Source organism: Berghia stephanieae, chromosome 13, assembly GCF_034508935.2.
Source record: "Berghia stephanieae isolate SIO BIC M18660-M18661 chromosome 13, UCSD_Bste_1.3, whole genome shotgun sequence".
Classification (NCBI taxonomy): Eukaryota; Metazoa; Mollusca; class Gastropoda; order Nudibranchia; family Aeolidiidae; genus Berghia; species Berghia stephanieae.
Window position 1 is genome coordinate 8,143,390 of NC_088372.1, and position 24,624 is coordinate 8,168,013.

The window sequence follows — 24,624 nt, forward strand, 5'->3', positions numbered from 1 at the left end:
CTGAGTCACTCAACTTCATCAGATTTATTAGTTTCCGGACAAAAATGTGTGCTTTCGACGATCTGTGACCTTTAAACCGTTTCCTTTAGCATTGAAAAATATCAACAGATTACTTTTGTCGTTATAATTCTTTTTCTATGTATTTTTTTCTCGCGAACCGAGTCGTCTAACATTGGCCGCCATCTTTGTTGACTTTGTTGACGCCGTTTCTTAGTTACTAGTCAGAGACTAAACGATCAAGTCCGACTAGAGCAAGTGACTAAATCTTGGCCAAACTTAGTCGAAGGTGACGTGATTTTAGTCTGGGACTAGCTTAGTCAGCTCACATTAAATCCGATTTTTTCTAGTCATTTACTAAAGTCAGAGATAGTCCGGGACTAAGCGCTAGTCCGCGTTCATTAGAACGGGCCCAGCTAGTCCGAGACTAAATAATGCTCATTGAATCCGACTTTTTTTAGAGGCTAGCACTATTCAGTATCTGATACTGAATAGTGGTTTTGCACTATTCAGTATCTGATACTGAATAGTGCTTTTGTACTATTCAGTATCTGATACTGAATAGTGGTTTTGCATAGCCACTCCCACGCCTCGTTCTGAAAAAAGTCCGCGAAATTAAAGGGGAGGCAAGAGAAAATCAGCTGATCGTTAAAATAGTAACAGAAAAGTGGAGGTGCTCGGCAATGAATGCAAGAAAGACATTTAAAACGCCGTAAAAATGTTTAAAAATCACTTAATGTTATACGAGTAATTACCATCCATAACAACCTGTCAAATTCACATATGTAAGATGCCAAGCCAAAATTAATAATAAAATAATAAAGAACACGATTGACCGTTGACTACACATGCATACGAGTACCAGAAATATTTTGTAAATAATGTAACACAATATAATGTGTAAGTTTCAAAGCAAATGCAACCACAAAAAACATCAAAGAACAATGTGGGACTACTGTTTTAATTTCATAAAACCAAACGCATATTTTCTGCCCCCGATATTGAACGTGTAGTTAGTATGTATCGTACAAACAACATTCGTTTAGACAGGTAGTCTGGATTCTATCGCCAGTTTTATTTGGGCAACCGTGATTGGGATTTCACTCAATGCACTTATTATTATTATTATTATTATTATATTATTATTATTATTATTATTATTATTATTATTATTATTATTATTATTATTATTATTATTATTATTATTATTTATAATATGATAATATTAATAATAATAATATAATAATAATAATAATAATAATAATAATAATAATAATAATAATAATAATAATAATAATAATAATAATAATAATAATAATAAGCAGTTGAAAGCAGTCTTTGGTGTATAAGTGCATATGTACATTATTTCTTATAATAAATGCTTCAAAACAAAACAAAACAAAACTAAAAAAATAAAAATAAAGAATAAATGAATAAAAATATCTCTTTGGGCATTTAATTACATTAAAAGTTTTGAAAATCACAATCACAATCCATGAAAATTAAATATCCCATAATCCGAAGAAGACATGAATTTAATCCAAAATCCAACACAGGAATGTATTTTAATAGGAGACAGATATCCTATTAAAACTATAGCATTACTTGCAAACAACAATACCCCACTCTGCGTTTAACGGGCTTGTGGCCGTCACATTGTAAATTGTGACCGCATTAGGGTAATCGGTGTCCTAAAGACTGACATACTGACATACAATCAATGAGAACTATAAAGAATCCATTCTAGAATTCAACTACAAACTGAAAAGCATGATAAATATCACTCTATCAAATAATTTTCTTTGCACAGGTTCACTCACACTCTCCTTTATTGCAAAACATTGATAAGTGAGAAAAAGTTTGTATTTCAATTATAAACTTAATCACATAATCTAAATGATGGAGAATAAAAACAGCTAATTATAAAAAAATTCACAGATCAAGTTATCTATTTGAACTCCGCATATTTAGCTTAAGTACTCAATGACCATAAATTTTTTAAAACTGCATTGTTTCATTTAAACAAGACCATGACGCTTATGCCTGGACCGGATATTCACAACTTCTGCATTTGCATTCCACTTTCGAATCGAATTAATCTCTATCTTATCCGTTTATTTGCAAAGTTTCTGCACTTTATAAATAAGACCATAACGCTTATGTCTGGACCGGGTATTCACAACTTCTGCATTTGCATTCCACTTTCGAATCGAATTAATCTCTATCTTATCCATTTATTTGCAAAGTTTCTGCACTTTATAAATAAGACCATAACGCTTATGTCTGGACTGGGTATTCGCAAATTTTCCTATTGTGTTCCACTTTTCGAATCGAAATAACATCTAGTCTATCCGTTTATTTGCAAAGTTTCTGCACTTTACAAATAAGACCATAACGCTTATGCCTGGACCGGGCATTCGCAAATTCTGCTTATGTGTTCCACTTTTCGAATCGAATTAATCTCTATTTTATCCGTTTATTTGCAAAGTTTCTGCACTTTATAAATAAGACCATGACGCTTATGCCTGGACCGGATATTCACAACTTCTGCATTTGCATTCCACTTTCGAATCGAATTAATCTCTATCTTATCCGTTTATTTGCAAAGTTTCTGCACTTTATAAATAAGACCATAACGCTTATGTCTGGACCGGGTATTCACAACTTCTGCATTTGCATTCCACTTTCGAATCGAATTAATCTCTATCTATCCATTTATTTGCAAAGTTTCTGCACTTTATAAATAAGACCATAACGCTTATGTCTGGACTGGGTATTCGCAAATTTTCCTATTGTGTTCCACTTTTCGAATCGAAATAACATCTAGTCTATCCGTTTATTTGCAAATTTCTGCACTTTATAAATAAGACCATAACGCTTATGTCTGGACCGGGCATTCGCAAATTCTGCTTATGTGTTCCACTTTTCGAATCGAATTAATCTCTATTTTATCCGTTTATTTGCAAAGTTTCTGCACTTTATAAATAAGACCATAACGCTTATGTCTGGACTGGGTATTCGCAAATTTTCCTATTGTGTTCCACTTTTCGAATCGAAATAACATCTAGTCTATCCGTTTATTTGCAAAGTTTCTGCACTTTATAAATAAGACCATAACGCTTATGTCTGGACTGGGTATTCGCAAATTTTCCTATTGTGTTCCACTTTTCGAATCGAAATAACATCTAGTCTATCCGTTTATTTGCAAAGTTTCTGCACTTTATAAATAAGACCATAACGCTTATGTCTGGACCGGGCATTCGCAAATTCTGCTTATGTGTTCCACTTTTCGAATCGAATTAATCTCTATTTTATCCGTTTATTTGCAAAGTTTCTGCATTTTATAAATAAGACCACGACACTTATGTGTTAGATTGTTCACAAATTCTGCCTTTGTGTTCCACTGTTCGATTAGAATTAATCTCTATTTTATCCGTTTATTTGAAAAGATTCTGCACTTTATAAATAAGACCATAACGCTTATGTCTGGACTGGGTATTCGCCAATTTTCCTATTGTGTTCCACTTTTCGAATCGAAATAACATCTAGTCTATCCGTTTATTTGCAAAGTTTCTGCACTTTATAAATAAGACCATAACGCTTATGTCTGGACCGGGCATTCGCAAATTCTGCTTATGTGTTCCACTTTTCGAATCGAATTAATCTCTATTTTATCCGTTTATTTGCAAAGATTCTGCACTTTATAAATAAGACCATAACGCTTATGTCTGGACTGGGTATTCGCAAATTTTCCTATTGTGTTCCACTTTTCGAATCGAAATAACATCTAGTCTATCCATTTATTTGCAAAGTTTCTGCATTTTATAAATAAGACCACGACACTTATGTGTTAGATTGTTCGCAAATTCTGCCTTTGTGTTCCACTGTTCGATTAGAATTAATCTCTATTTTATCCGTTTATTTGAAAAGATTCTGCATTTTATAAATAATAATAATTGTTCAAAATTTTACCTCACACCCGATATTACAAGTACAAGTGAGCAGGTGATGAAGATTGTCAAACAGTGTGACAGATGAAATAGGAAGAGAGAGAGAGAGAGAGAGAGAGAGAGAGAGAGAGAGAGAGAGAGAGAGAGAGAGAGAGAGAGAGAGAGAGAGAGAGAGAGAGAGAGATTCGTTTTTTGTTCAAAATTTCTCTCTCATATTGCACAAGGTTGTGCTATTTTACTATTTATCAAGAACAGCCAAGGTGGCAACCCAGTCTCTGTATAAACTAAGCAAGATGGCAACAGGGACCTCGCTCCTTATCCAATGCCGAAGCTTTAATTTGAGTCAAACGGTTTGGTTAAAAAAAAAACACCCAAAATAAGTTCGTGTGTGATGGAAGTTGAAGTCGGCTTATTATAAAATCGTTTATGGTCTGTTTGGATTACCCTTTTTAAATAGAAAAGGTGAATATAACATAAACTTGAAGAATAGGCAAGCTAAATGAAAATAAAATTGACTGATTAAATGAGTACGCGAGGCTGAGTTGCGAACGACTACTGGGTTCCGACATTCCGATCCCAGTGTCATTCATGTTCACCGTACCGTGTTACTGTCTACACACTACACTGCATTGTTAGTGACTGGTCATGTCTTTTTTGTTTGTATGTTTTACGCAAGCTTAATAAAAATTAAATTGACTGATTAAATGAATACGTGAGGCAGAGTTGCGAACGACTCATGGGTTCCGACATTCCGACCCCAATGTCAGTGTCAGTCATGTTCACCGTACTGTGTTACTGTCTACACACTACACGGCATTGTTAGTGACTGGTCATGCCTTTTTTGTTTGTATGTTTCTTTTAATATGGGTCAATTTACAAAGAATAATAATAGAAATGTTCAAAACAAAAACTAGATTCACTATTACGTGCCTGTAATGAAGTGCTTTCCACAAACCGTGAGCGAGAATGATGGTGGAGGTAATGGCAACCATGTGGGTTTGTTATTGCTTCCTGCCTCCGTCAACCCACGCATCCAGTTGCGTAACCCACGCTGAATCTGACCAATTCAGTATCTGATACTGAATAGTGCTTTTGTACTATTCAGTATCTGATACTGAATAGTGGTTTTGCACTATTCAGTATCTGACACTGAATAGTGGTTTTTGTACGGTGTTTTTTTTTTCCGAAACCTGACAAAGTTATGGGAAGAGGACAGCTGTGGGAGTGAATCTGGGACTCAGAAAAGTGTACACCAGTGGGGAGTGAACCTGGGACTGGGTTTCGGCGGGTTTCGTAATAAAAAGCAATTACTTTTTACGAAACGCGACGACACCCGGCAATATCCGACAAAGTTATGGGAGGTAGGCAGTAGCGTGTGTGTGTGTGTGTGTGTGTGTGTGTAGGGGGGGGGGGGGGGGGAAGGGGGCGAGGGGATGAACCTGAGATTCAGGGAAGTGTACACCAGTGGGGAGTGAACCTGGGACTCTGGGTTTTGTAAAAAAGCAATAAAAAATGTGGGGGGGGGGGGATCACTTTTTTTACGATACCCGGCAATATGCGGCAAAGCGTGGGGAGTGAACCTGAGACTCAGTGAAGTATACACCAGTGGGGAGTGAACCTGAGACTATGGTTTTCGGCGGGCTTCAGCTAGTTTCATATAAAAGCAATTACTTTTTTACGAAACCCGATTAATCCTGGCAATATCCGAGAAAGTTATGGGTAGTAGGCAACAGTGGGGAGTGAACCTGAGATTCGTGGAAGTAAACACCAGTGAGGAGTGAACCTGAGACTATGGTTTTCGGCGGGTTTCAGCGAGTTTCACATAAAAGCAATTACTTTTTTACGAAACCCGGCAATATCCGACAAAGTTGTGGGAAGTAGGCAACAGTGGGGAGTGAACCTGAGACTCAGGGAAGTGTACACCAGTGGGGAGTGAACCTGAAACTCAGGGAAGTGTACACCAGTGGGGAGTGAACCTGAGACTATGGTTTTTGGCGGGTTCCAGCGAGTTTTACATAAAAGCAATTACTTTTTTACGAAAACCGGCAATATCCGACAGTTATTGAAAGTAGGCAAACAGTGGGGAGTGAACCTGAGACTCTGGTTTTCAGCGGGTTTCAGCGAGTTTCATATAAAAGCAATTACTTTTTTACAAAACCCGACTAATCCTGGCAATATCCGAGAAAGTTATGGGTAGTAGGCAACAGTGGGGAGTGAGCCTGAGATTCGTGGAAGTAAACACCAGTGAGGAGTGAACCTGGGACTGGGTTTCGGCGGGTTTTGTAAAAAAAAAGCAATTACTTTTTGTTTACTAAATGCGCCAAATCCCAACAAAATGGGGCAAAGTTATGGAAAGTAGGCAAATAATGGGGAGTGAACCTGAGACTAAGGGAAGTGTACACCAGTGGGGAGTGAACCTGAGACTCTGGTTTTCAGCGGGTTTCAGCGAGTTTCATATAAAAGCAATTGCTTTTTTACGAAACCGACGAAACCTGGCAATATCCGAGAGAGTTATGGGAAGTAGGCAACAGTGGGGAGTGAACCTGAGATTCATGGAAGTGTACTCCAGTGGGGAGTGAACCCGAGAATCTGGTTTTCGGGAGGGTTTCAGCGAGTTTCACATAAAAGCCATTACTTATTTACGAAACCCGACAATATCCGACAGTTATTGAAAGTAGGCAAACAGTGGGGGGTGAACCTGAGACTCAGGGAAGTGTACACCAGTGGGGAGTGAACCTGAGACTCTGGTTTTCAGCGGGTTTCAACGAGTTTCATATAAAAGCAATTACTCTTTTACGAAACCCGACGAAACCTGGCAATATCTGAGAAAGTTATGGGAAGTAGACAACAGTGGGGAGTGAACCTGAGATTCATGGAAGTATACACCAGTGGGGAATGAACCTGAGACTCTGGGTTTCAGCGGGTTTCAGCGAGTTTCATATAAAAGCAATTACTTTATTATGAGACCCGGCAATATCCGACAAAGTTGTGGGAAGTAGGCAACAGTGGGGAGTGAACCTGAGACTCAGGGAAGTGTACACCAGTGGGGAGTGAACCTGAGACTATGGTTTTTGGTGGGTTTCAGCGAGTTTCACATAAAAGCAATTACTTTTTTTACGAAATCCGGCAATATCCGACAAAGTTGTGGGAAGTAGGCAACAGTGGGGAGTGAAACTGAGACTCAGGGAAGTGTACACCAGTGGGGAATGAACCTGAGACTATGGTTTTCGGCGGCTTTCAGCGAGTTTCACATAAAAGCAATTACTTTTTTACGAAGCCCGGCAATATTCGACAGTTATGGGAAGTAGGCAACAGTGGGGAGTTAACTTGAGATTCAAGGAAGTGTACACCAGTAGGGAGTGAACCTGAGACTCTGGTTTTCGGCGGGTTTCAGCAAGTTTCATATAAAAGCAATTACTTTTTTACGAAACCCGACAAAATATGGCAATATCCGACAAACTTATTGAAGCAGGCAACAGTGGGGGGTGATCCTGAGATTCAGGGAAGTGTACACTTGTGGGGAGTGAACCTGGGACTCTGGATTTTGTAAAAAAGCAATACCAAGGGGGAGGGGGAATTACTTATTTACGAAACCCCGCCAAAACCCGACAAAGTTATGGGAAGCAGGCAGGAGTGGGGAGTGAATCTGGGATTTGGACACTGATGAGGATTGAACCTGGGACTGCGAGAGGCTGATTCCAGTGGACAGTGAGCTCAGAATGTACTTTGATTTCGAAACCTACCGAAATTGTCAAAAGTTATGGGAGGTGGGCACCATTGGGCAATGAACCGGGACTCAGGGAAGTGCACACCGGTTGGGAGTGAACCTGGGACTATGAGAAGAGGATATCAGTGGAAATGAACCTGGGACTAGGGGAGATGAATACCAGTGGGAAATGAAGCCGGACTATGGGAGATGGGTACCAGACGAGAATGAAGCAATTACTTTTTTACGAAATCCGCCAAAACCCGCCAAAAAACCATAGACTTAGGTTTACTCCCCAATAGTGTACACTTCCCTGAATCTCCTGTCCACTCCCCCACTGTTGCCTACTTTCTTTCCATAACTTTGTCGGATATTGTCGGGTTTCGTAAAAAGTAATTGCTTTTTTTTTTACGAAACCCAGCTTCAGGTTCACTCCCCAACGGTGTACACTTCCCTGAGTCCCAGGTTCACTCCCACTGCTGCCTACTTCCCATAACTTTGTCGGGTATCTGCGTGTTTTGGCAGGTTTCGTAAAAAAAGAAACACCCCTTACAATACCACGTGTATTCAGTAAATAGATGTCAATTGTAGTCTAATATTCAGTATCTATTATTATTATTATTATTATTATTATTATTATTATTATTATTATTATTATTATTATTATTATTATTATTATTATTATTATTATTATTATCACGTAAATTTTAATATAGTACGGCAATTAATTCACGGAAGTACATCGCTCAATTAAAAAATGCAGAAAGTCTGCCCACATATTTATAATGAATCGGGTTTGCCTTAGATGACAAAACAAACAAACAAACAAACAAACAAACAAACAACAACAAGAACAACAACAACAAATGAGACAAACAGAAAAAAAGCAAGATTTTAAAAAATAATGAACAATAGAAGAGAACAATAATGAAAAACAACAACGAGATGATAACACATAAAAGACATTCGTAATAAATCGATAACTGATTAAATCACTCCAACTACTTGATTAAAAAAATAATCATCATAATCATAATAGTGATGATGACGATTACAACAACAATAATAATAATAGTAAGTAAGTAGAAATAATAATAATAATAATAATAATAATAATAATAATAATAATAATAATAATAATAATAATAATAATAATAATAATAATAAATAATAATAATAATAAAAGTACAATAGTATAATATCAACATGAAAGTATATTACAAGCAAATCAAATTATAAAAACAAAAGTTTAAAAAATATCAATAGACAGAAGGAATTAAAAAAATAATGGGGAAAAAAAAAACAAGTTACCCCTACGGGGATTTGAACTCTCGAACCTTAAACTCAGAGTCAAACAGCTTATATCCACCAAGCCATGGTGTCACTGTACTCTTGGTGACATTTAATCATGTCTATTTATACATTTAAAAATGGATTTGAATGCCACTCTTATTTTGATATTTTGAACTATGTTAATTGCATAAAAGCAGAAATTTAAAAAAAATTACGATCAAAATATTTTTACAGCTTTGATTTTGGGCTGTCACTTAGTGCATGTGTTCAATCTGGAAGTAGGTCAACAGTTTACTTCCATTCAACCGAGATTGTCGCACTTTTCACTCTCTCTATGAAAAAGAGTTCCTTATGGATACTGAATAGTGGCAAAGCATATTCAGTATCTGATACTGAATAACCACTTCCTTTTTGAGACACTTACTAAGCTTGGGCTAAAGACTAGCTAGTCATTTACTAGACTAGTAAATTACTAAAGTTAGTCCGCGTTCATTAGAACGGGCGGGTGTCGTTATTCCGGGGTTTTCAAGATGGCGGGAAAAGGGGGGCGTGGTGAGACCCATGAATATCTAATAGTGCGATGCGCGGTCCAGTGCCTGAGAGAATACACGTCCAAAAACGTTAGAATGAGTAATTCTCATGTTTACAAACGGGATAGATGCTATGCGCTTGGCTAAGAAACTAGCAACATTGCCATCCTGTCCCCAAGGCTGCGTGAGTTCCCCAATCCTGTACATCTTATACACCAACGACTGCAGACCATCATTTGAAAATTGTTTTATAGTGAAATATGCAGATGATATTGCTATCCTTGGCTTATTAAAAGATAAAGTTACCGTAGAGAATTATTTCAAACAAATTAATATAGTCACCGATTGGTGTGAACAAAATCAGCTTGAATTAAATGTTGAAAAAACGAAAGAACAGGTGTTTGATGTAAAAAAATAAAAACGACTTAAAGCGTGTGACGATCGGTAAAGAGGATGTTGAGATAGTTGAATATTTTAAATACTTAGGAATAATCATTGATAGTTCCCTCAATTTTTCTCAACATATTAATATAATATCTAAGAAAGTTGCCCAAAGATTATACATCCTAAGGAAATTGAGAACATTTCAAGTAGGGAAGAAAAGATAAATCCAAAATTTCAAAATCAATCAAAGAGGCATCAAAAATAATAAACCATCCTCTTGATGGAGTAGAAAGAATTCATGGAAAAGCAATAGAAAGGAAAGCATTCTCAATTACCAACAATAAAAAACACATTTTATACCATGAATTTAGTCTTTTACCATCTGGGATAAGTTTTGTCAGATTAAATGTAGAGTTAACAAGTATAAATCAACGTTCGTTCCATCAGCAATAAAAATTTTGAATATTTCATATGGTACAGTCAGCAAACCCAAGGATTGATGCGTTGATTGATTGACTGATTAATTTATTTAATGTTAGATTAATTGACCAATTGATAATGATGATAATAGTTGGTGTCGAATTGCCACAAATGTTACGAATTGAAAATGAAATGAATATGTTAATGTTTCGTTTATCAAGGTAGGTACCACAAAGTCACCGCTATGCGCGGTGGAAAATGGCCGATGACACGCGAATCGGGTCTTGAAAGCCATTATTTACTGCCTTATAATTCCTTTTAACAGACACCATTTGATTTAATGGCTGTTAAAAACCACAAAACTAATGTTCATCTTTACATTTTTTGCTATTAATTCGATTTTATTACAGTGTATACTTTAGTACCGATCGTTATTTTGTCCCGTTTTTTATCGCTTACTACCGCGACGGAGCTTTGAAACTATTTTTGTCAATGGAGTGACGTCTTTCTACTTTCGATTGCATTAAGGCATCTCAACCAATAGGAATACGGTTTTCAACATTGGAAAGAAGAAGATATGAAGTGAATAGAAAAGTGCCAGAAGACAATAGAGAATAAAAATTTTTCGCGGCGGTGGTGGGGTTTGAACCTGCGACCTTATTGGTACGACAACTCCGCCTGGCAGGTGAGAGCGTGGCTCTACCGTGTGAGCTATCCACGAACACCGTTTCAAACTCAAAGTCATGACTAGATCCCTCTCTCACCCACTTCTTGAGACCGCCGATTCGTTCGTACACCACCATCGCGAATAATTTTGACCAGCAGTTAAGCTTAATAGCCAATATTCTCAACACAAACATATAACATAGAAACGATTGAGACATTGAGTATGCTCCGGTGTATGGGGTGAATTTTTAATTCAGAAAAGAAAGAAGGAAAGGTGGCCTTTATTTCCATATCCGCCAAACCCCATAGTCATTTCCGGAAATATTAAACAAAGCGAAGTGAAAACTTCAAATGGCGCTAAGAGATGGAACCAGTTGGGCGAAATTCGCTTGGCTGAGTTTGAATTAAACGTCATCCATTCTTCTTTTCATTGAGCACTCCAACAACTAGATTGTTTCTTATGCCATGCGACAACGAATTAAATGAAATAGCCACTACGACGACTAAATTGCCCCGTACCAGTACGAGCCGGGTGAGAAATGGCCATCGATCCTTCAGCGAGTTCTGCTCATGGAGTTAACGAGGGCGATGGCGATGACCGCAATCCACCTGACGAATTATTCACAAAGTTGAAACTTTATACACGTGAGTAAATTGTTTGTTATTATATCTTGTAATATATGAAGACATATTCTTAGTTTATTTACCTGTCTTGATTGGCGAGAAGAGAAGAAATTGTTACTGAAAAAAAACGCTGTGATTATCCCCAGACACCTGTCTGGGGATAATAAAAATTTGTTATCCCCAGACACCTGTCTGGGGATAACGAATTTTTATAATCCCCAGACGCATATTTGAAACTCCGCTCTTTTAAACAATTATCCACATTCCAGAATATGGAATGTTTCCAGATGAACATAGAAATAAGGAAAGTTAATAAAATATCTATAAAAACATAAAATGAACCAACATTAAAATCAGTTGTTACTACATATACACAATATGCGTCGACTTCGAAGTGGGTGTCATGGCCGAATGGGTTAGTCGTCTGCCCTGGAAGTTTGACCATAATTAGGCACTTTGATAAAATTTTCAAACTCAAAATATCTTGATTTGACTCAGTCAGGGGGATGGGACTTGAAAAAACATAAAATTTGATACCTTATTTGTTTCTCTACGACCTACGGTTCCAGAGTTATTTATATTTTTCTATTGAAATTTTTTGTCAATTTTACAGAGAGAATCTGTGATCTCACTGCTGCCTCAAAACCAGCATCTCGCGGCGATCGTGAAATTTTGAGTTTTACAGTCAACATGGCCCACTTATTGTTTTCAGTAATTTTGTTTCAATTAAAAAATAATTGGCAAGTGTTAGGTATCATTTTAAACTTCAGAAAATAAGCTTTATTTTCATATAAATCATTTTTATGGATGGAAAGTATGGAAAAAATTAAGGATAAATGAAAAGGAGGAAAAATATGAGGGTTTTGTCCTAAAAAGTGGGGTTGCTGGCGGAAAAAATAAAATAATGAGCGAGTGTATCAATTTTGATGAAATTTGGCAGAGATATTCTTCAATTAATTGTCTATCGATGTATGAAGTATAATTAAAATGTATCCATAATTTAAAAAGTTCTTATAATTCAAAAATTTATAAATTTTTATTACATAAGCTTTCTGAGAAATACAATCAGGAATTAAGAATTAAATACACCGTTAGAAAGCTTGTTTTGTGCCCTTTATAATGATACCAAAGTTAGTCACATAGGTTCACAAATAACGCCATGGTGACCAAAACAGTAAAGGGTCAAGAATAAAGTTCCAAAAAACGGGTTTCACCTTACAGTGAGCCTATCGGCGGCCACTGGACTGGAGTTATCAAAGTGCCTACCATAATCGACGTTGTGGGTTCGAATCCTGGTAACGTCACTTTTTTTTTTTTTTTTTTTTAAATTCCGTCTTCTTTTTACAGAACGTTGAAAGGGATAAATGTCCCATCCATCCTCCCCCCACCTCTTTTTTTATTATTAAACTCTCTCTCTCTAGTTTTTTTTTCTAGTTTCTAGCAAGGGAGTGAGTAATTTCCGCCGGGCGGAAAATAACCCTTTTTTCTTATTCTCCGCCGGGATTATCCTTGGGTCTTGTGACCCCCGGTCGTGTCAAAGGTCACATCCGGTCGACCGTGGCGCCAACCGCGAAGCCATGATTGTTTTGTTCGATTGTCAATGATTGTGCTTGATCTCCAAGTACTTTTTCATCTTATCAACAATTGCAAAAATGCAGTTAATCAATTGCAGACTGAGACTGATACCATTTTTATTCGTCAGGATTCTGTAGAGGTAAGAATTTGACTTTTCTTCTTTTTGTTTTTTTTTGTTTTTGTTTTTAACAAGGCTCAGACTTACGACAGTGAAGTGTATATCGAGCAATGCCGATGGCGATATGAGTATGAGGAGATAGATGAATGAATGAGAATGTAATTGTATTGTAATACGAAGTGGTTATTCAGAGTCGACTCTGGATAACTGTAGGCAGTTATTCAGAGTCGACCCTGGATAACCATCAATGTGTACAGATATTTAGAGCCGAGTAGCCTATCGAATTATCGAGTTGAGTTCTTGCGAGATGAGTTTGTTTCAATTTGATACCAGTTTACTACGGTTATTTTGTGACTTTGGCAATTTTAATGCCAAATTCTTAAAACTTGGCGATTTTTCAACTTCAGTCGCTTATAAATAAGAATCTTTTTATTAATCAATTGCAAATCATATTCCATTAACAAAGCAAATTTAAATTAGCTTATAAACAATCATTTCTTAAATCGATCAGCCTAACTTATTATATCTCTATTACCAAATGATATCTATAAACATAATATGAAGATAGAAGGGTGGCTGAGAGAGAGAGAGAGAGAGAGAGAATTAATGAATTGATATTTTTTTTTTAATTGTTTAATAATTAGACACAAGTTGTAATGAATTCTATAAACAAATTCAGAACAATCAAACAAAAACAAAACAAAACTTAAAAAGGAAGAAAAAAACAGACACGCTTATAAACCTTCTAAAATCGTCAAATGAATGTATTATCATGTTACAGCTAAAAAAGTACACACATATTTACACCCATTTGCACCATCCCCTTCCCTTTCGATCATCTTCTCATTCATGGCCACCATGTGTCTTGTGCTGCCTGTGACATTTGGCGCCAGCGTGTCTAGACTAACGTCATAAATAAAGGAGTGTCACCAAAATTCATGCAACTGAGCAGAGGTGTCCAAAAATGATAGAAGGCATATTATTGTTTTTTTTCCCCCTGAACTACCACTGAGCAGAAAATGTTTGACATGACAAAAAGCAACGGAACATTTATGAACAAATCCTAAAATCCCAGATATCCGCGGAAGATTATCATCACCGGTCCCCACTATATTTTTTTAAATATTTCTTTTTTTTTTTTTGGGTGCAAAATCTCGACAATTTGAAAAAAATTGCAAATTTTGCGGCCGCAATGCAAATCACCGATGCAAAAAACTGCCATGACAGAAGAGACAAGGAAATACCAAAAAGTAAAACGATTTTTTTCCGTAGGGTGAAACAGAGGTGGGAGAGAAGAAAAAAAACAGAAAAACCGTGTGGTTGGTAACTGGAAATTCATCACTCATAACTGTCTTGTTATTCAGAGTCGACTCCCCGACTCTGAATAACTGTAGCCAGTTATTCAGAGTCAACTGTCTACAGTTATTCAGAGTGGACTCCCCGACTCTGAATAACCGTAGACAGTTGTTCAGAGTCGACTCTGAATAACCGTAGACAGTTATTCAGAGTCGACTCTGAATAACCGTAGACAGTTATTCAGAGTCGACTCTGAATAACCGCAGCCATTGTAATAACAACACGCCTTGCCGACTGTCACGTGTGCCATGTGTTCTACATTCCAATGTGATCTTTATGGATTAATCCTTCGTTGATTTTACTTCTAATACTGTGTAAGTGTAACTGTGCATTGTAATTGTAACTGTAACAACTGGGCAGTTTTCAGCAGCAGTGGAAGCGGTGACACAATTTTTAGAACTTTGGAATGAAATTGAGATGCCTCATGATGATGATAATGACAATGATATAAGATACTGTAATGAAAAACGATATCATTTTAACCATTACTTTTTTAACAAATGTATTTATTTATTTATTTATTATCTATTATTATTATTATTATTATTATTATTATTATTATTATTATTATTATTATTAACTTAAACAATGACATTGGTATGTGCCATTTTCACTGCAGTGAATTTAATGTTTTTTTGTTTTTTTTTCATTGACAGCTAACATGAAAGAGTCCAGTTGACGGTACTGGTGTCCTGACAATCAAGAAAGATAGCTGGCTCAAGATGTGTTGTGGCAATCTTATTAATCAGCAAACCATCATCTGTGCCAGCAGAGCAGAGTATCTGCATGCACTTTTTGAAACTGGTTAGTAATGTTTTGAAATCTTCATTAGATTACATCTTTATTGCAGAGATGCCAACCAGTACAGGTTTCCCGTGTTCTGTACGGCTTTTCTTCCGTAGTACGGGCACACGGTTTTATCATGAAAAATACGGGATTTGGTTGAAGTGAAAAATCCACGAAATTACGATCACAACATGAAAAGTGTTTTCATGCAGTAGAGCTTTCATTATCGATACTGAATTTTGCGAATCTTGCCCAGCCTACTGCTATATAACTATAAGTAATTCACTGCCCTTTTTCGAGTACGAGTTAACGAAGTCCGATTCGACCTTTTCGGGTTGATATCAATTTCTGCACGGCGCAGTAAATACAGGTTTTTGTCCTAAAATACAGGTTTTTGGTCTTGAAAATATGGGTTTTCAAAAGGCTAGGTTGGCATCTCTGTTATTGGTGATCAATACAGTACGCTCGAGCATGGGAATTTCGAACAAGTCGGGACCATGCCTGTTTGTTCGAAATTTCCGTGTTTTTTAGTTTTCCAATTTGAGTATTTTACACAGGATTTGAGGGAGGTAAATGTGGGTGGTCTTGATAAAATTCGTATTATAATTATAATGATAACTCCCCATTATTATGAACTCTGTAGAGAGTTGATAGTGAGACTGCAATTTCCTTTTCTCTGTCAGTTCAACACAATCAATTAGTGGGGGAAAAAATTCAACAGATCGCAAGGGAGTGTCCACTATATGAACGAAATAAAGGGATTAAAACTGGGAATTGTACCAAGTTTGAGATTTCCGTGATTTCGAGATTTGCATGCTCGAGTATAAATGCTCGTTAATCTAAATGATAGTTTGTTGTCAACAGTTTTGTCCTGTATGGTAAAGCCAATGAAATTTCAACTGTGTTGGTGATGGTGAGAATGATGGCCATTTAAAAAAAATTGGTATGTCTTTGACAAATTCAATTTATGACAATGATTTTGATTGTATAGACCTTTCCAAAAATTGCTAACGAAATGCCTCTTTTCTATTTCCATTTTTCAAACCAGAGAAAGATCAACCGTCTTTGTGGAACATCAGACAAAGTGATTGCAAACAAGTGGTGTTGAATTTTGCTGTATTGAGCCGAAAGAAAAAAAAATTTCTGGGACTTTGCGAAAGCAATTTGCGTTTGATTTGGAGCTAAATCTATTTTCGCCATTTACCTGTTTTTTTTTTGGTCTCAAATAGATTTGATTTTGTACTTCAAATTGATTAGATACTTATCTCACAAGCAGCATTTTAAAAAAATAAAAACATGAGGGTAGTGCGTCATATCATATTAGTTTTTTTTTATTACAGTGATGAATTCGTAAGATATAAATCATATTTGACCACAATAGTGTTAAAATTTTTCAGCATTTATTTTCTTAGGGAATGGGTTAGCGAATCATTTATACATCAATCTACACAATTTTCGTGTTTTCTTGTCCTATGATAGTCATTATTTTGAAAATTTTTTGGATCAGCTTATGTCAAATAAGTGTTTTCTCAAATTTCTGTTTTGTGTCATTTTCTGATTTTCTAAGAACCATATATGTCATTTTCCTTTAGATTGTTTTCAAATTTATTCAGAATCTTTTTTATGATGTGTTTTGCATCATGATGGAAACATTTTGGGGTAAATTAAAATTTAGCAGTTTTTTTAATTAAAAAAATTGATTTTTTTTTCCTGTCGATCCTCACCACAATTTCAGCCGAAATTAAAAAATATTGTACAGCATTTCTTTCTGGACAATTTTTTTTTTTTCAGAAATTGATCAATTTACAAAATTTGACTATTCTCTTGTTCCATATTGATTATACTTTGAAATTTTGATGGACGTTGTCTGCAAAATTAGCTTGTTTATCAAATTAATAAAGACATTTTGTTTTTTTCTCAAAATATCATTTTCGATTTTCTGACATTCATAGCTGGATTCTTTCCCATCAGATTGTATACCAAATTTGGTCAGAATCTTTCGTATGATGGGTATTGCATCATGATGGATTTGGTTTTGGGCTAAACTAAAATTTAGTAGTTTTATTAGTTTTATGAATTTTTAAATTGGATTTTTTCTTGTCGTTCCATGCCAAATTTTCAATCGTAATCGAAAAACAATTCTTTAAATATATTTTTCAAGACTTGCTAAGCCTTTCCATCGTGATGTATCTCTTGTAGGGAACATTTTGTGTAAATTTGGAAGATTTCGTTGGTTTTCGGTGCATCAGTGTCGGAAACTTTTTTTTTTGTGGGGTGGGTGGGGTTGGTCTCATTTTAGCCTATATTGTCTGTGTCATTGAAGACATTTAAATATATTGAGCTTTTTATATAGCGCAATATCCACTAAATGTGCTCAAAGTGCTTTACAAGGGGGCCCTGGTCAACAGCAACGCTTGTTATGCGATATTACAATTTTTTTGGACAGAGACAATACTGTTAACAGCCGGGTACTCCTTTTACACCTGAGTATGTTGAGAGAATGTGAGTAAAGAGCCTTTTCCAAGGACTCAACTATGCGCCGAGCGAGGTTCGAACCCAGTACCTTCCGATCCGAAAGCGTCTGTCATACCATAAGACCACATAGCCACACATTTGTTTTTAGCTTTTTTCTTTTTTTTTTGTGTGTGTATGTGTGTTAATCATCAAATTAGACCTCCTACCACCTGAAATAACAGGGGAATACCAATATTGGCACTGCGATAAAAAATGGATTTTTGACTACAGGTTGTCCTTTAAGGTGAATTATTTCCTAGCTCAGATGAGGGTTTGTTTTAAGCGGACTGTAGTGCGTTCTAACGTGAGATAATTTATTTTTTTCATAATAAAATGTATTCACTGCCAGTTGTGACATATAGGTTGACTGCTTAGTTCTGATCTCCAGTGCTATTACATACTTGAGTACCTATCATCAGGGCTATTACACACTGAGTCCCTACCACCAGCGCTATTAGTCATTGAGTCCGTACCACCAGTCCTGTGAGTCACTGGGTTCATAACACTACTGTTAGCCACTGAGTCCCTACCTCTAGCCCTATTGGCTACTGAGTCCTCACCACCAGCCCTATTGGCCTTTGAGTCCATACCAATACCACTCGCCACTGATTCCTTACCACCAGTCCTGTTAGCCACTGAATCCATACCACTAGCCCTGTACTGTTAGCCACCATAGAGAATACAGGACTCCTAGTCTGTGTTAGCCACTAAGTCCTACCACTAGCCCTGTTAGTGTAAGCCACTGAGTCCTACCTCTAGCCCTGTTAGCCACTGAGTCCCTCCCACTGACGTGCTAGCCACTGAGTCCATACCACCAGCCCAGCCCTATTAGTCACTGAGTCCCTACCACCAGCCCTATATCTGACATGGCGGTTTTTTGCAAAAAAAAAAATCCCAAATTTTGCAAGCTAAAAAACCCAGCAAAATTTGCAAAAATTAATGAAAAAAATTGCGGAAATTTTTGGCCAAAAGACAAGGAGGTATTTGTTTTTACATAACAAACCCGACTTGTGTCTGTATTATTGCAACCTTGTGATGATATAAGAATCTTTAATCAATTGCAAAACATATTCCATCTATAGAGCAAATTTAAATTAGCCTATAAATTTAAACAATCATTTCTTAAATCGATCAGCCTAACTTACTATTATGTACATATTATCTCTCTATTACCAAATATCTATAAACACAATATATTATGAAGATAGAGGAAAGGTGGCTGAGAGACAAATATGGACATGAGAAAGCGAGAGAGAGAATGCAAGAATACTTTGTGAATTGATTTTTTAATTTATTTTTAAAATTGTGTTATAATTAGACACAAGTTGTAATGAATTCTATTAACAAATTCAGAACAATCAAACAAAAACAAAATTAAAAAGAAGAAAAAATTTTAAAAAGACGCTTATAAAACTTAGAAAATCGTCAAATGTACTATCATGCTACAGCTAAAAAGTACACAAATATAGAAAATCGTCAAATGTACTATCATGCTACAGCTAAAAAGTACACAAATATTTACACTACACCCATTTGCTCCATCCCTTTCCCTTTCGATCATCTTCTCATCTATGGCCACCATGTGTCTTGTGCTACTTTTTACATTTGACGCCAGTGTGTCTAGACTAACGTCATAAATAAGGGAGTGTCGCCAAAATTCATGCAACTGGGCAGAGGTGTCAAAAACGATAGAAGGCATAGAAAATGTTTGACATGACAAAAACAACGGAACATTTATGAAGAAATCCTAAAATCCCAGATTGTCATCACCGGTCCCCACTAAATATTTAAAAATTTTATTTATTTATTTTATTTTTGGTTTTTTTTTTTTGTGCAAAACATTGCAAAGTTTGCGGCGGCAATGCAAATCAGGGATTTTTTTTGCCATTTTTTTTTTTTTTTTTTTTTTTTTTGCGGCCAGCAACGCGGCCGCAAGCGATGCAAAAAAACTGCCATGACAGTATTAGTCACTGCGACTGGTCCCCACCACAGGTATTGTCCACTGAGCCCCTACAGCCAGCCCTATTAGCCACTGGATCCTTATCATCAGCTCTATTAGCCAATGAGTCCCTACTAGAGGATATTCTAACTGTTCTATTATATTTGGGTTTATTTACAGGTTCTATTATATTAAGTTAAGCCTGTTTCTGTATTGTTGATCAATAAAGAATATTGAATTGCAACAAATACTTAGTTATTTACCTACCACCAGCTCTATTAGCCACTGAGTCCTTACCACCAGCTCTATTGTCCACTGAGTCCCTACTACCAGCTCTATTAGCGACTGAGTCCCTACCACCAGCCCTATTGTCCACTGAGTCCCTACTACCAGCTCTATTAGCCACTGAGTCCCTACCACCAGCCATATTGTCCACTGAGTCCCTACTACCAGCTCTATTAGCCACTGAGTCCCTACCACCAGCCCTATTGTCCACTGTCCCTACCACCAGCCATATTGTCCACTGAGTCCTTACTACCAGCTCTATTAGCGACTGAGTCCCTACCACCAGCCCTATTGTCCACTGAGTCCCTACTACCAGCTCTATTAGCCACTGAGTCCTTACCACCAGCCCTATTAGCCACTGAGTCCCTGTTACCAGCTCTATTGTCCACTGAGACCTTACCATCAGCTCTATCAGTATTAGCCAATGAGTCTCTACTACCACCAGTTCTATTAGCCACCATCCTATCAATAATATTAGCCACTGAGTCCCTACCGCCTGCTCTATAACTAAAGGCCACTGCATCCTTACCATGATGGGGAGGGGGGGGTATTTGACACACAGTAGAGTACCCACTGAGGCCCTACCACCAGCGCTATAGACACATAGTGGTTATTTGTTCCCATCACAGTACAGACGATGTGTAACCTTTAACGTGTCGTGAACGGATTTCCCAATCTCGTTCACGATGTGTAAAATAAAGGAAAAAGTTCAGAAAAAGTCTCCACCGAAGTGGGCGTTCTCCATATATGTAGAGGACATATATGGGCGGTTAAAAATGCTCTAAAAGCACATCGGGAATCGTCCCGGTTCAGTCTAATTCTAAAACATAGTATGGCGGATCGGATCTGTCAGATACAAACGATAGGCAAAATAGTAGATCTAGAATTAGGCTTGGTGTCGAAGAGAAAAGAATGAAGGGTGTCACAAGCTTTTATAGGATAGACACGATGACGTCACGTTTACGCGGGAGACAGTGAACAAACACAACATGAAGATTACTCACAACAGCCTGATCGAGACACGACAGTCATACCATAAAAAAACACTGACAACAACAACAACATAAACATCACAATAATAAGTGACATAAAATCTTCCCCACAAACGTTTGTAGTCTGATTGAGCAACACTAGTGAGAACTAATCACACAACTAGCAGTGAGAAAGAGCAGAGTTAAGTCAACTCCCTTTATTCTCCAAATTATTTTAGTCCGGCAAGCTTGAACTTGAAGTGTGTCTCAAATCTACTGGTTAATTCCCCACTGATTCTCTACCGTCTACCGCCGCCGCTATCACCCACTGATTTCCTACCGTCTACCGCCACCGCTATCACCCACTGATTCCCTAATAATAACGGGGGAGGGGGGGGGGGGGGGGGGGCAAATAACGACCAGATTATTTACACTACACCACGAAGGTCAGATTATGGGAGTCCGCTAAGTCTCAAAGATCAACTTGAAAAACCCGGCGGAAAATAAGCAAATTTGTTATTCTCCGCCCGGCGGAAAATAAAAAGGACTATTTTCCGCCCGGCGGAGAATAATGACAGCCTTCTAGCAAATATATTCGTCCCCACTCCGATCTCAAATAGTGTCTAAAAAGAATAAATAATTAAAAAGCAAACAAACAGAAATAGTCAGAGATCGACCAAATGGTCAGATAGAGGAGAAAAAAAAAACAATAATTGTTTTAAAAGTAAAAACAATAATTGTTTTAAAAATAAAAACAATAATTTTTTTAAAAATAAAAACAATTTAAGGGGAGGGGCGACACCTGAAACTATTTTCAAGAATAATGGCTATATCCAATATCTTTTTATATTGGGACATTGCCTATGACCAATGGATTCGAACCATGTGATTTATTTCGGTGGGCGTGTCCGGTTGCCATGGTGACGGCCGCCATCTTGGATTTTACTCTTCTCTGGGTGCTATTTTTAAAAGTTACTTTCTCAATAAGTTTCCATGGAATTTTCTTGAAATTTTGCATGGTTGTATTTTTGTATATTATAAAAAAAAATACAGAGCATTTTTTAAATATTTTTAATAGATTTTTATTTATAAATTTAAAAAAAAAATAATTTTTTGGTATGATAAAAATCATGTTTTTTGACATAAAAATGTCAATTTTTCAAAAAATAATAAAGATATTTAAAATTCCTTCTGTATGATTTTAGATAATCACTATAGCTCTAGACATGCAAAGTTTTAAACAAATTGATTGATAAATGACAAAATAAGATAAAAAAGAGTGTTAAAAAATGTCATTTTGAGAAAAACGAGATCAAAGATAACAATGAATGAAAATTATAAGACAAAACGGTACAACCAGCTCAAAACATACCAGCCCCGTATGAGGGTCCCCCGTGTTCTTTTTCTGCCTCCCTCTGGGCTTTTTCACGGGCCTGAGCTTTTATTTTACGTCTTTCTTTCTCTTTATGTTGAGCAACCCTTATGCTTTGGTCAAGTCTTTTTGACTCTGCTTCCTGACTCAACATCTGGGAGTGTTCTCCCAGTCCACCGATGCTCAAAGACACTTTCAGGGATGTTATTTCTGTTGGACCAAAATTATACTCTGCACCAAACTCAACTTTTTTCAGGGAATGGAAGTATGTTTTATGGCATCTTGACCAAACAGAATTATGAAACCTTTCGTTTGGATTTTGTGTTGTCTTCATCTCACAACACTTCAACAAATCATATACAGGCTTCAAGTGCTCATGAAGCAAATCAAAATTCAAAGGTGTATGTACACGCTGCTTGTGTCAACAGGATACACATGGGCAGCAATATATATTATTATAAAAGCATCTGGAGTCCGGTTCAGGAGGACAATACCTATGTTGAGGGAAGTCATTGGTGGAATAACCGTGGTAAAGACCAGCAAGAATAGCCCATCTCATTTCTTTCCGCTGCGGCATTGCTTGAAATCGCTTTATCATAATACTACTTTCACACACCCAATTCCAATCAAAGATTTGTGGCCACGGATCAACCACGAGCCATCATAACTTTCTTGCTTTCTTGGCTTTTGTAGCAAATAATTGTTGCCAACGTTTGGATTTTTTGGTCACTTTAGGTATATTTATAATAATCCAGTAAAAATTGGAAATATTTAGAGATAATTAACGTGAATACATGTCAAAATTTGATAAAACAATTGATCAATCGGAATGTAAACAAATCGTAGTAAAAGTAATAGTAATAGATGCGAACTTTCACCCTGACTCAACATCCAATCCCTGGCGCGGAGTCGGAGGTCGAGAACAAGGTCAGCCAATCAGATCGCACCATTCGTGATCACGTTGTATTTACCTGACAACTTGACCTCTTATCAGCTGTTTGACACACAATCTTTGTTAGCGACTAACAGTTTCTAAACCCCTCCCCTGCCCATATTGCGAGATTTATGAGACTGAAACCGTGTCAACGAGAAAGGCAAAGAGTAGACTAAACTATCGATATCAAAATTTACAAAATCGATATACATTATAATGCTTTTCAGTCCTATTATTTTCAGTTGAATTTTCACAAAAAATTGAAAAGTTTGGCATTTTCATGTCGACTCCATGTTTATGAAAGACGATTTACAAACTTTATATTATCCAAATCACCTTCTCAGTGCTGAAAATATGTGAAAAAATGATTGTTCTTTTATAATAAATAAAAAACTGAAATTTTATATTTTGACCCAAAAATCGATATTTCAGGTGTCGCCCCTCCCCTTAAGAAATTCATGCTCAGAAACGGAACATTTACATAAAGGTTTAGCAAACAAAAAACTCTAAGGTTTAGGTCAAAATATAAAAAAAAAAAAGAAAAAGAGAGATTTCCCTCGGAGCAGGGAATAGTCGCGACTGGGTCGAATCTGTGCAGCTAAAAGGAGTAAAATGAAAGGTGGCCTTACCCACTGAGCTGCCTATCCACACTGCTATCGGAATATTTTAAACATATTTCCACCATTTTTGCTTCCTTGTTTTGGTACGGTAGTTATTTTCATCTCTGATTCGAATAAAAATATGTTGTTGGATCTAGTTTTGTGGACGTGTGATACTAAATTGTATTGTCTTATGCGAAGCAGACAGGAAAATAACAGGCGTGGGTTTTGGGCTTTGGGGCGAACAACATCATGGCCTAGGAATTCGTCCGCGACATAAAAATTATTCCCGGTCGTCCCCGAAATTGTGGCCAGAATGAGCAAATTACAGAAACAAGAGATGATCAATAAAGTTAACAGGTAGGTTGGTAATGAAAATTTAAATGGTTGGTGGACTATGAACAGATTTGATGATTAACAACTTTCTTCCTGGTTGAAAATAAAAAGTCGAATTGCCAGTTTGACGTTTTCAGATCAAAGTAACAAAAGAAATTTCATTGATCCATTTGCTTTAAAATATTTTTTTTTAAAAGAGCTGGATTTGACATTTGATCACTATTTACTTTCATCTTGTGTTAAATATCACTTGATATATTAACTGTTTT

At 36.6% G+C, this 24,624-nt stretch overlaps 1 protein-coding gene and 1 long non-coding RNA gene across 2 annotated transcripts in view; one reads left to right on the plus strand and one right to left on the minus strand.

The window, feature by feature from the left end:
- The window catches only part of LOC144958691 (dihydrofolate reductase-like), a 47,201-nt gene extending 22,996 nt beyond the window's left edge, over window positions 1–24,205 (minus strand). The window contains exon 1 of the mRNA XM_078890836.1: window positions 24,050–24,205. Within this exon, the coding sequence (XP_078746962.1) occupies window positions 24,050–24,105 (56 nt within the window). The 5' untranslated portion in view covers window positions 24,106–24,205. The remainder of the gene's footprint in view (window positions 1–24,049) is intronic.
- On the plus strand, window positions 14,826–20,284 carry LOC144958694 (uncharacterized). The gene is made up of 3 exons (XR_013642497.1): window positions 14,826–14,933; window positions 15,276–15,423; window positions 16,454–20,284. It is a non-coding gene; the product is annotated as an uncharacterized LOC144958694 (long non-coding RNA).
- Window positions 24,206–24,624: the final 419 nt, after the last annotated feature.